We start from the raw sequence: 12,595 nt of genomic DNA, 5'->3' as shown, positions 1-12,595 counted from the left end.
TAAGAGGGTTAGGATGAGCACTTTGTGCATCTGTCTCCCAATGAGCATATTCACAGTAATTCTTGCTCTTATGTCATTGGGGGGGCGGGGTTATCTTTACTGCTCCATCAATTCGGGGAAAAAGCTCTGATATCAAACGTATAAACCGTCAGGGAGTTTTAAGGGACTCGGCCAACTGGCAGCATATAAAACACTTCACCCAAAATTATTTCAGACGTGTGCAATGAATTCCCCTTTTGATTTCTGGCACTGAAGCCGCTGAAGCGCTAATCTCATTATGTGGAGAATGTTGCACCTTGGCCCCGACTCACCCGGAACTCCAGAGACGCCACAGGCGAAGCCTTGACCTTTTTTTCCCCGGCAGAGATGTGCCGTCGAGCCGCCGTTGGATGCGTTTCTGTTTTTGGCCCTTCTTTTGACTCTCTGCTGTCCCTTCAGGGGATTTGGGGGGGGGGGGGGGGTGATATTCATAAGAGTAGAAGTACTGGAAGACGGGGCAAACAGTTGTGAGGTTCCCAGGATGGCAGAGGCAGGGAGCCAGGCGGAGAAGTGTGGGCAGGGTGCCATAGCCTGGGAACACACAGAGCCTTGTTGTAGGGCATGGGCACGCACCCAGCACAGGTGCTGGAAGAGACCGGGTGAAGGAGGCGGATAGAGCCATGAGGAAAAGAAGGCATGTCGGAACATTGAGGAAGATGGAGGATTGTGTGGACCATTATAATCCGGTGTTTGTGTTGGAGAGAAAGTCGTTGTGCTTGCCGGGAGGGGATGGGGAAAAAACAGGAGCAAGGCTATCCCATTAAGAGGCTGCGGAGGAGAGTGTCATTTGTCTTCTGCAGGTGTCATAAGCCTGACTGGATATGATGGATGCAAGACTGAAAGGGTCTCAGTTTGTCTCATCTGTATTACCTGCGGCAGCAGATGCGGGGACAAACAAGACTATTGTCTGTCTGTGGCGGATGAGAGGGGCGGCAGACAAGACCACGTTAAAGCCTGCCTACTGGCGAGGGAGGTCTGTTCTCTCTCTCCCTCTGATCTACACTGATCAGGTTTGTCTCCCGTCCTTGACCCCCCCCCCCCCCCCCCCGCCTGATTCTGGAGGGCAGTGGCGTGAGGCGCTTGTTGTTGCACGGCGGCTGCTTTCACCATGTGAAGTGCAGTAGCCAAAAACAGCATACGGTATACGCAAACTTCCTCCGGGCTCGGTTTTCCCGCTAAGATCCTGAAGTAATGCACAACACATGTGGGTACACGGTTATCTATCTTCCGTCCACAAGATAAGCATCGGTGAGCTGGCAGCTTACGCAGAGGAAAGTTCCTTTCTGCTTGCCTTTAACCCATTCTGACCTGAGATCAGATTCATACGAGGTTTCCACTGGACACACACTGGTCTGATCAACCCATTCTGACCTGAGATCAGATTCTAAAAATGTCAGTCGTTCTTCTAATTTTTCAAAAATAGCAGACCTACAAGCTCGTATCGCGCCACTCGGTGGCGCGATATGAGCTTGTAGATCTGCTATTTTTCAATAGGTAAAGCATAACATGATGCCAACACCAAAACGGGTGCCCGGTCAGAATGGGTTAAGCAAGGCTCAAAAGTCATGTTGAATATTCCTGTGCGGAAGAGGTGGAATTTATAATAAAAACTGGATAAACTGTTGGGCTCGTTCCCACATATGGTTCCACTTTGATCCCCATGTGGTTTTATTGTATACTATGGTGTCTGCGCACAGACAAATGGGCCGCCTCTGTGGTCCCTGAATGGTTTTAGCAGAGGAAGGACCTTTTGACTCTTGCTGGTAACTCAGGTGGTCTGGTGCTGTTTGTGTGTGTGTGGGGGGGGGGGGGATAAGATGGGCAACGTTCATCCCCATTCTGAGAATTGATGCTGTGCTTGCCCCCCCCACCCCTCTGCATTTTCCGGAAGCCACAGCCCTCCAAAACATGTACGCACTAGTTTGTGATCCTGGCTGGATCTGCTACCTTCATTCTGCTGGCCAGCATGGGGAAATTCCTGGACTGGGTGGTTGTTTGTCACGCAGGAGTGGGGGGGGGGGGGGGGATGGTAACCAGAAGACGGAATGGATTTTGACTCTGCTGGATGCAACAGGTGTTCCAAGAGTCTTGCATTATGATTTCTTGTAATTGGGGTTCATGATGAGGCTTGGCTGAAGTCGAAGGGCGAGAGGCGACTCGTTGCTTGTCCCACACTGCCCCCTAGTGACAAAAGTGAAAACTACTCGAGCCCAACGGACGACTGGCGAACATTATTTGCCAACACTCACTGATCAGATGGGGCTGTTTGGTGTGTTTCTTATGCCTGAAGAGAAGGAGGAAGTCTACACACCGTTTTGAATGCTCTAGGCCACATATGCCGCAACATTGTGTGTGTGTGTGTGTGTTTCTTTTTACAACTTTTAGTAATTAATTATTTTGGGAGCATTCAAAACGGCGTGCAGACTACCTCTCTTCAGTTTATCTCTTGTTCGAGCACCCGTTACAAATGTCCTGACCACCAGTGTTTCCAATGCGTCTCATTGTCCATCTCTCCGTCCCACAGTCACGTCCATCCTGAAGACGGCCAAGAGGGCCCGCCAGGGCAACAACGTGACCTTCGACCGGGTGACGGTGTGCTTCTTCCCGCGGTGCCAGGGCTTCACCAGCGTGCCCAGCCGAGGGGGCTGCTCCCTGGGCATGACGCAGCGGCACAGCGCCCTGCGCTCCTACACCCTGGACGAGTTTGCCGTGGAGCAGCGGCAACTCCGCCGGGAGAAGATTCTCACGCGGCTCCGCGAGGAGAAGCTGGACGCTCTCAAGCTGAAGGTGAGCTCGGAGCGTCATGCCGCCGGAGCGCCATTGAATAGTTTATTAGACAGTAAAAAAAACAGTACAGTACAGTCAAACATTTCTATCCAGTGGGAAAAGGCTTTCACCCATCAACCCATTTAGGCCTGGCGTCAAAATTAAAAAAACGTATAATATATTGATATATAATATATTTTGTGCCGCATTTTCACGATTTTTCAAAAATAGCAGACCTACAAGTTCATAGCGCCTGTTTCTTAAAGAAAAATCTTGAAACATTTTCAGATGGGAGTCCGTGGCCAAACACACCCCCATCTAAAAAATAATCAAGTTTCAAGGACCCACAAAATTCTATTATCCTTGACAACTTGAAAACTACATTTAGCAGGGCATTAATTGTAGAATCGGCCTCTGGTCTTATATGGGGTTAAAGCTCGCACACCTTTTCTATTCTGTTGTTCTTCTGCCACAGTCGCTAGTCTTCTTAGGGCTAGGGTCCATAAAACAACATACAGTATTCATACCAACAACACCTGACACTCATCAGTCTAAATCTAAATTACACTATTATAGTATTTAGCTTTTGATTTGTTTAACATTTACCGACAATGAGTTCCACTGCTCTATAAATAAACAGTTTTTGAATTCTGTTTTGGAAGTTCCAAAGAACCTGTCCTGTCCTGTGTGAAATCTACGTTTTATAGACCCAAATTAAATAAAATTCATGTGTCCTTCGTGTCCAGCTGACCATGAACGGAACGCAGGACAGCGAGGAGGCGGAGAGGCTGACGCTGGCCGATATCCCAGAGGACGCCGTGGACCTCGGCAAGGTGGCCAGCCTGGACGACAGCTCCTTCCTGCACCCGTATCCGTCCAAGCAGCGGCACGCGCTCCTCAAGGCGGCCGGCGTCAAGAAGATCGACAAGGAGGAGAAGCGGCAGCTCCACGAGCTGCGGCTCTCCCGCGAGAACTGCGGCTGCGACTGCCAAGGCTTCTGCGAGCCAGAGACGTGCAGCTGCAACCTGGCGGGCATCAAGTGTCAGGTATGATGCTCATCCCCATAACGCTGCATATATACAACCGCTGATTTGGAAGTCAGAACCGACATTAGAGGATGCCGCAGTATGTCTCCAGTGATGCAAATAGCCTGCATCCTTAAGCCCTAACCACACCATTCAACGCATGGAATTCAATGGCCCAAACCAAACCAAAGGGTCAAGATGGTTTTAGCATTAACTCCTTGCAACCGTTTGGACCCAAGGAGTTGCATGGTGACCCTTTGGTGTGGTTAGGGCTTTAGACTCACTAAATTGAGAAAGGACGCAATCATGTCACCCTCTGGGGCAATACTGTAGTCAATTGAGTACAGCAATACTTTACTCAATCTAACGTTGAAGTAGGACTCATAAAAGTTCCCTGGGACCCATCTAAAAGACAACCCCTGGGTCTCGGAACCCATTACATTTAAAGCCTATTTACATCACTGTCTACTATTTTGACATTAACAAATTAAAACCAGGAAAGCATCTATTGTGTAATTTTAGGTTTTTGCGTTGAGCTTGTACAATCTATGCTATTTTTTGAACATTTCTGAAAAATCTGGCAATTGTGAGCACCACTGATTTAGAAAGCATTTTGTAGAATCGACCTCAGGTGTTAATGGATTGTTAACAAAACCACCTGTCTCTCTCTCTCTGTCCCCGTCTCTCTCTCTCTCAGATGGACCATTCCTCGTTCCCCTGTGGCTGTACCAAAGACGGCTGCTGCAACACGGAGGGCCGCATCGAGTTCAACTCCAGCCGCGTGCAGACGCACTACATACACACCATCATGAAGCTGGAGCTGGACCGGAGGCTGGAGGAGCACTCCAGCCCGGAGGAGGAGGAGGAGGAAGAGGAGGAGGAAGAGGCCTCCATCCCCTCCTTCCCCTTCAGCACGGAGCTGGCGTCGGCCGGAGAGAACAGCTGCAGCAGCGACATGACCGACTCTTCATCGGACTCCTCGGGTCAAAGCGAGGACTGCGACGCAGTGGGTTGCGGGAGCGCGGATGTCGGCGAGAAAGGTCTGAGCCGCATTCTGAGCTTCTGTGACGTGGACAATGAGGACCGGATCGGGGATGGGAACGTCAACGCTAAAGGCGCCTGTTGCACAGAGCAACGGCGAGAGCAGCACCAGCCGCCATCGGCGATTCCATACGGTAGCTTTAGCATGGTGGACTTCCCGGACGAGAACGACAACATGGGCGCTGCGCTGCTGGACCCGGTGGACGGTCACACAGACAATCTGCTGGACTCGGTGGACGGTCACACAGACAATCGGGCCACGGCCAACTCGGAACTGCTGGACGAGAACGCCAACCAGGGCAACGCCCTGTTCCACAGCGGTAGCGTGCCGCACACGCCGTCGCCTTCCATCGACCGCTCAGAGAGCTACAACATGGATCTGAGCCTCTCGTCGGAGTCCGACCTGGAGTTCTTCGACGGATTCCCCTGCCTGGGTCCCAGCTCGCTCTACAACTCCCTCAAGGAGTACGAACACATGGACAATTTCTTCCAGTTTCAGTTGCCCAGCTACCCCAGCCAGCCTCAGGCCGGTGACCCCGGGACCTGCCTTCTGGAGTCTCTGATTGGCCTCTCGGAATCCGTCCCAGAACCCCCCGCCGCTTTTACAGACAATCAGCTGTTGGAGGAAGCCATGAAGTTGTCTGTGATGGAATCAGTCAAAGTTTAATGCAGCATGCTAATGCTGTGGACAGTGTAATACAATTACTTGGGGTTTGGGGGGAGCTGTACATGCACATAAGATGTCATTGCTAATGGATTTGATGTTGGAGGAAGCTGTGATTGCCCTCTTGCCTATTTAATGTTTAGAATTCCAGACTTGCCTTCAAAATGTTAGTAAAGCTGTTGGGGGAATTATTGCTGCGTGAAATGGCAACTAGTGTTTCAGTGAAAGTGAAGTAAAACTAAAAGAAATCTGGCACAATTGAACCACCTTACCATAGCCCGTGTAAACCAATGATGGTTCTCAATTCCTAAGAAAATAGTACAATTAACCGAACCTAGAAGTTCAACCCCTAAAATAACAAAACACTGAGCAAGCATTAAACTTTATTGGGGCAAGGTAGGGATACTAGGGAAGCTTAACACAGCTGAATGTGCACCTCAGGAATTTTTTTCAAGCTTGCTAGATTTTGGAGGCAATGCATGGTGACCATTGCTGTGATGGATAAGGTTTTTGCCTTTCTACAATACCCACAACATAGTCATGTTCATGATGAGCTCTCTTTGGACTTCTCTTTGGACTTTGATATTTAGTCCCGCGTGACTTGAGGTGTTGCGTCCTCCCTGTGTTGTATCAATGAAGCTATGGGACAGCCCCTGATTCTATTTTCTTTTTCTTTTCTCTCCCAAGAGTCTTGTATGGTACAACAACAACAAAAAATCCCTCTCAAAGCTCCTTGATCTGCACTTTATCTGTGAAAATAGTTCTGTATAAATAGGCAGAGTTTTGGTTCTATGGGGTCGATTCAACGGTAAAACTAAATTATGGAGCTTCTTATTTATGAGTTACATTACCTGGCATTTTCTGAGGAATAATGCTCATAACAAGGCAACAAGCAAGAAAAGGCTGTAACTGTATTATCTATATTCATTTTTAAATTATTTCCTATTATGAGTTTTATTTATTTCTGATAGTCTACTTTCATTCTAGCAGCACTGTGGTTTGGTATTCTTCACCTGAAAGTGCAATCTTTCCTCCCTGTCCCTTCACGACATTGTTATGGGAAATGGGACCACAAGTCCAGCAAAAATATTAGTATTTAATATCTATTCTGTTATACTTTTAACACTTTTTGGGTAACTTATTATGTTATTTCACTAGTTATTTAATTTAGGACAGTTTGGCAATAAAATGGGCTGTTGTGAAGTTTACTGGATGTGCCTGTTCATCAGGGGAGACATGTCCTCCAGTGTGTGTGTGTGTGTGTGTGTGTGTGTGTGTGTGTGTGTGTGTGTGTGTGTGTGTGTGCGCGCGCGCGCACACAGTGCATCTACTTTTGAATTGAAAACTGTGGAATCAACCTTTTTGTGCTGAAACTAAATTATCGGTCTGTTGTATCGCTGCCTAATGTCACCATAGAAGATTACACTAATATTTTGTAACTAATTTATGTAGGTTGAAGAAATAAATCCTAATCGCTGACAAAATTATTTTATTAAAAGAAAATTTAGTCATTTTCAATTCCGGGAAAGAAATAATCTTTGTAATATATGAATTATAGATAAATGTATACTTATGAAGGCTAAATTGCTGTCTAGCATTCTGAAGTATTTTTCATAGCCAGTCTAATGGTTAGATTATATTAGCAAAATGCCACTAAAACTAAATGAATTGAAAAGATCAATTTGATTGTACTCATCATTTTTGGGAAGGTTGTGACCTATAGCTCACGCTTAGTTTGAAGTTGTTCGTGGGTAAAAATTGCATATATTATACAGTTTTTATCACATGCAAAAACAATCTGAATGAGTTGCCTCATCAAGTATCAAACCTATCAAAACCTTTTTTAAATGGCGATTCTCCTGACGCCGGTGTGAAAACGAGGGACACGTTATGTACATATCTCACCCTTTCTACAGCTGTTTCTACAGCCACTCTGGACCGTATAGGAGTTATGCATGCAGGTCCCATTTGTTAAAAAAAAAATAATATTCCGATTTATTGTATACATTGAAAAAGTGCAGAGCAGCACATTGGAAATGTATTACCTGCTTTTTGCCTTTTTGATTTCTTTGAAATTCACCTCTATATTCTTACGCCATAGAAGGGGACACGTAAAAAAAACATTTCTCTTTTCTCTTGTATAAAACATCAATTCTCATGAAGAAACGGCAACAGTGAGTGTTTATCAATGTAATGTATTACGGCTTCTTTTTTGTATTCTTTTCAAAGAATGTGTCTTACATTTTTGCCTTTTGTGTTGTACATATTTCTGCTTTAATGGTACTGCAGAGCAAACAAAGCTGCTTTATTTTTTACATATTCACACTTTAACTTACCGTTCAAAAACAGTTTCTTTCATTCAAGCCATTTTGACAGCTTGTCCCTCCAAATAAAAAAGGAATAATGTATTGATGCTTGACTGTTTTTTCTTCTTTTGTTCATAAAATCTCATCTGCCTCATTTGTTGAAATTGTTTGTCGAAATTTGTCGAAATTTTGATTTTTTTTTGGAAAAATTGCGAAATTGCGGAAAAAAAGATTTATTATAAAAAAATCGTTTTCGCAATTTTTCAAAAAAAACTCAAAATTCCGCAATTTCCGCAATTTTTCAAAAAACATGGGCTATAACCCATCGTTTTTTTTTTAACACTCCGCAATTTGCTAATGTTTCCCATCCTTTCCGGTAAATACAACACATTGAGCAGGGCACTGCAGGGAGTTGAACCCCGTTCCGGTAAACCAGAAGTCCGACACCAGTGCCTTAGTTTTTGTGTTGTTCATTTACAGGTCCAGGTGTGCATACGCATGTGCGCCTGTGTGTGTGTAGGTGCACGCTTCAATATAACCCATCGTTTTTTTCATTTTTTCAATATTGTCAAATCCTCAAAAATGATGAAAAACCGCGCGCTATAGTATGCCGTACGATATGGGCTATAGCCCACTGTCATGCCTCTTGACGGAAAAGAGTATTTAGCATCATCTAGTGGTTGCTTTGAAGACTGCTGTCAGCTAATGTGTTCTAGTTTCCCTGTGTTCTTATTGGCAGTTGTGATCACATGTCACAAGGCCTTTACTTCCTGGTCAGCCATTGTTTTGAGAAAACACACAGTATGTTCTACAGATACAGAATATTGAATCTCTTGCCATCCACCTGTTTTGAGCCTTGAAGAAGCTTTGTCTGTGAGTTTATCTTACATGTTTCATCTCTGGGAATAAGTAATTATGCATATTTTGCTGTTTTATTTTACATTCGTGAGATTTATGGTCAATTGTCTACCATGCCATTTGCTATTACTTGCTTTGTCATTTGTCATGCAGTGTTCTTGTCTAGCTGATTTAGGCATTACATTTATGTTTTATTAAGAGCTTTTTTGTGCATTTATTTTCAGTTTCACAAATTGCTGGAAAAGCATTGTAAAGTTGATGAAGAAGTGTGAAGTAAACAACCTCCAATTCTACGTCCGCATCTCGTCAAGTCTTTCAGTGCCTAGTACCCTTCTGTTTAGCTATCTGTCACTTCGTGGAGTTACACACGCAGGGGACAGAATAGTGAAAAGACAGCATCACAGCGAGGCCATTACAGTTATTCTGGCAAACAAGACAGCGGCTCTCTGCTTCGTCTTCATACAATAACTGGAGTCCAGCATACACAAGATGGACAAGGAGGCAGACACATGCAATGAACAGGATGTTCAATCTTCAAGTTCATCTACAACATTGTACGCAACAAGATCTCGTGCTAGTTGCTCTACTGGCTCCAGCAATTCATCAGCAAGCCTAGCAGCAGTTAAAGCACGCGCCAGAGCCGAAGCAGTGCGCGCTCGCAACACCTTTGTTAAAAAAGAAACCGAGCTCATTGTCAAAAAGGCTCAGTTGAAAGTTGAGGAGGCACGAATGGAGGCTGCTCTAATCACACTGAAGCAAGAGCAAGAGTGTGCAGCTGCCGTGGCTGAGTTTCTTGAATCAGCCGCTCTAGAACTGGGATCTCAAGCAAAACCCAACTCACTTAACATTGCATCAATCCACCACGAGTCTAGAGAGAAAAGAACAAGTGACTATGTTGACTGCCATTCCAGACTTGAGTCTATTGAGTTGTCACCGCCCCAATCTGAGTGTCACACTGCACCCGATCAGCCGCATAATATCCCCCACACCCCTCCACCACTAGACAGTAAGCACATTCATAGTCATCCAACTAATGATAGAATGGGTTCCGCTTCGGCTTATGCCAAACACTCCTCCAGAGTACACAATATGACACCACAGTCATCTGTTCCTTACAACACAGGCATAAATGACTTTGCTATCTACATGGCTCGTCGCGAGATTGAGACCTCTGGGATGACCATCTTCGACGATCGTCCAGACAATTATTGGAGCTGGAAGTCAACCTTTGTGAATTTCATAAGAGGACTGAAAATCACCTGCAGGGAAGAGCTTGACCTTCTAACAAGGTGGTTGGGCACCCAGTCATCAGAGCAGGTCAGGAGAATCAGAGCCGTTCATGTTAGTGACCCTGCTGCTGGGCTCAGGATGGCGTGGACACGCCTTGATGGGACATATGGGTGTCCTGAGATCGTTGAGAAGGCTCTTTTAGACAAGCTTGAGAGGTTCCCCAAGATTAACAACAAAGAGCCCCTAAAATTGAGAGACCTTGGCGACCTGTTAAGGGAGTTGGAGTCAGCTAAATTAGAGGGCTATTTGACTGGACTCGCTTACTTGGATACACCTCGGGGTGTCAACCCTATAGTGGAGAAACTGCCATATGGGCTCCAAGAGAAATGGATGACACAAGGTAGCTTGTACAAGCTAAAAAATGAAGTTCAATTTCCACCATTTTCATTCTTCACTGATTTTGTTTGCAGAGAGGCCCATATTCGCAATGATCCGAGTTTCACACTCAGTTCATCTGGCATGGCAGTAAAACCAGACAGCTATGTAAAAAGTTACACACAGTCTAGAGATCAAGTTTCATCCCACAAAACAGAAATCATGCCAGATCCATTAAATAACTTTAAAAAAAGACTGCCAGCAGTAACTTGGACATTAACAGGCAGTGTCCAATTCACAATAAACCCCATCCACTAATGCGATGCAGAGGCTTCAGAGCTAAGACACTGGAGGAATGCAAAACATTTCTCAAAGAGAGTGGGGTTTGTTTCAGATGCTGCTCCTCAACTCATCATGTGGCTAAAAACTGCAGAACGACCATTCAGTGCAACGAGTGTGACAGCGACAAACATGTCACAGCTCTTCATCCAGGACCAGCCCCATGGACCGCCATAGACTCTGACACAGAGCATGGCGGGGAGCAGAGAGAAGATGCTCCTGCCGAAATAGTCTCCAAATGTACAGAAGTACATGGCGGAACCAATACCTCTAAAATCTGTCTCATAAAGGTGTATCCAGCAGGACAACCACACAGATCTGTAAGAGTCTATGCTGTGCTCGATGACCAGAGTAACAGGTCTCTCGCTCGACCCAAGTTCTTCGATCTGTTTGACTCACATGGAGCAGATTCTCCCTACACGCTGCGCACATGTGCTGGAGTGACTCAGATGTCTGGCAGAAGAGGAGCTGGCTTTGTAGCTCAGACATTAGATGGAAGATCCGACGTGCTGCTTCCCACACTCATAGAGTGCGACCATATCCCGGATGATAGGTCAGAAATACCTACACCTGAGGCTGCCAAACGCCACTCTGACCTTAGGCCTATAGCTCATCTCATACCTGAACTTGACCCTAATGCACAGATTCTCCTCCTCCTTGGCCGGGACATCTTACAAGTTCACAAAGTAAGAGACCACCGGAATGGGCCAGACAACGCTCCTTATGCCCAACGACTAGACCTTGGCAGGGTTGTCATTGGAGACGTCTGTCTGGGCGCTGCTCACAAGCCAAATGGCGTCAGCACATACCAGACCAATGTTCTGAAAAATGGCCGCCACTCTCACTAGCCTCTACCCTGGACAATTCCTTGCCTTATCTTTACAGTCTGTTAGATATTGATAGTGATATTCCTTTTAATACCAGACGGGGAATGTCATGCCTCTTGACGGAAAAGAGTATTTAGCATCATCTAGTGGTTGCTTTGAAGACTGCTGTCAGCTAATGTGTTCTAGTTTCCCTGTGTTCTTATTGGTAGTTGTGATCACATGTCACAAGGCCTTTACTTCCTGGTCAGCCATTGTTTTGAGAAAACACACAGTATGTTCTACAGATACAGAATATTGAATCTCTTGCCATCCACCTGTTTTGAGCCTTGAAGAAGCTTTGTCTGTGAGTTTATCTTACATGTTTCATCTCTGGGAATAAGTAATGATGCATATTTTGCTGTTTTATTTTACATTCGTGAGATTTATGGTCAATTGTCTACCATGCCATTTGCTATTACTTGCTTTGTCATTTGTCATGCAGTGTTCTTGTCTAGCTGATTTAGGCATTACATTTATGTTTTATTAAGAGCTTTTTTGTGCATCTATTTTCAGTTTCACAAATTGCTGGAAAAGCATTGTAAAGTTGATGAAGAAGTGTGAAGTAAACAACCTCCAATTCTACGTCCGCATCTCAGCTATAGTATGCCGTACGATATGGGCTATAGCCCACGGTCCAAAATGATGAGAAACGAGGCTAACTTTTTTTTTAAAAATTTCAAAAAACATGGGCTATAACCCATCGTTTTTGTCAAATTGCGGAATTGCGGAAATTGAGGAAATTGAGGAAATGGTAATTGCGAAATTTGCGGAAATGGAAATTGTGGAAATTGCGGATTTTTTTTTCATTTTTTAATTTTTTTCAAATCCTCAAAAATGATGAAAAACGGCGCGCTATAGTATGCCGTACGATATGGGCTATAGCCCACGGTCCAAAATGATGAGAAACGAGGCTAACCTTTTTTCCCAAAATTTCAAAAAACATGGGCTATAACCCATAGTTTTTGTCATTTCGTCATTTTTTTCAAATCCTCAAAAATGATGAAAAACTGCGCGCTATAGTATGCCGTACGATATGGGCTATAGCCCACGGTCCAAAATGATGAGAAACGAGGCTAACTTTTTTTT

The 12,595-nt window shown here is 45.1% G+C and overlaps 1 protein-coding gene across 6 annotated transcripts in view; it reads left to right on the top strand.

Moving 5' to 3' along the window:
• The window catches only part of csrnp1b (cysteine-serine-rich nuclear protein 1b), a 110,103-nt gene extending 102,160 nt beyond the window's left edge, over positions 1–7,943 (top strand). For 2 of the 6 annotated variants that reach the window (XM_080793936.1, XM_080793935.1), the window contains 3 exons: positions 2,564–2,826; positions 3,552–3,851; positions 4,528–7,943. In XM_080793936.1, the coding sequence (XP_080650062.1) occupies positions 2,564–2,826; positions 3,552–3,851; positions 4,528–5,538 (1,574 nt within the window). In that variant the 3' untranslated portion in view covers positions 5,539–7,943. Of the gene's footprint in view, positions 1–501; positions 1,050–2,563; positions 2,827–3,551; positions 3,852–4,527 lie in introns of those variants that run through there. The other 4 variants (XR_013966159.1, XR_013966160.1, XR_013966161.1 and 1 more) reach the window with 4 other exon arrangements.
• Positions 7,944–12,595: the final 4,652 nt, after the last annotated feature.

This window comes from Protomyctophum bolini, assembly GCF_963924005.1.
Source record: "Protomyctophum bolini genome assembly, chromosome: 21".
Lineage (NCBI taxonomy): Eukaryota > Metazoa > Chordata > Actinopteri > Myctophiformes > Myctophidae > Protomyctophum > Protomyctophum bolini.
This window is presented reverse-complemented; position numbering and strand designations above follow the sequence as displayed.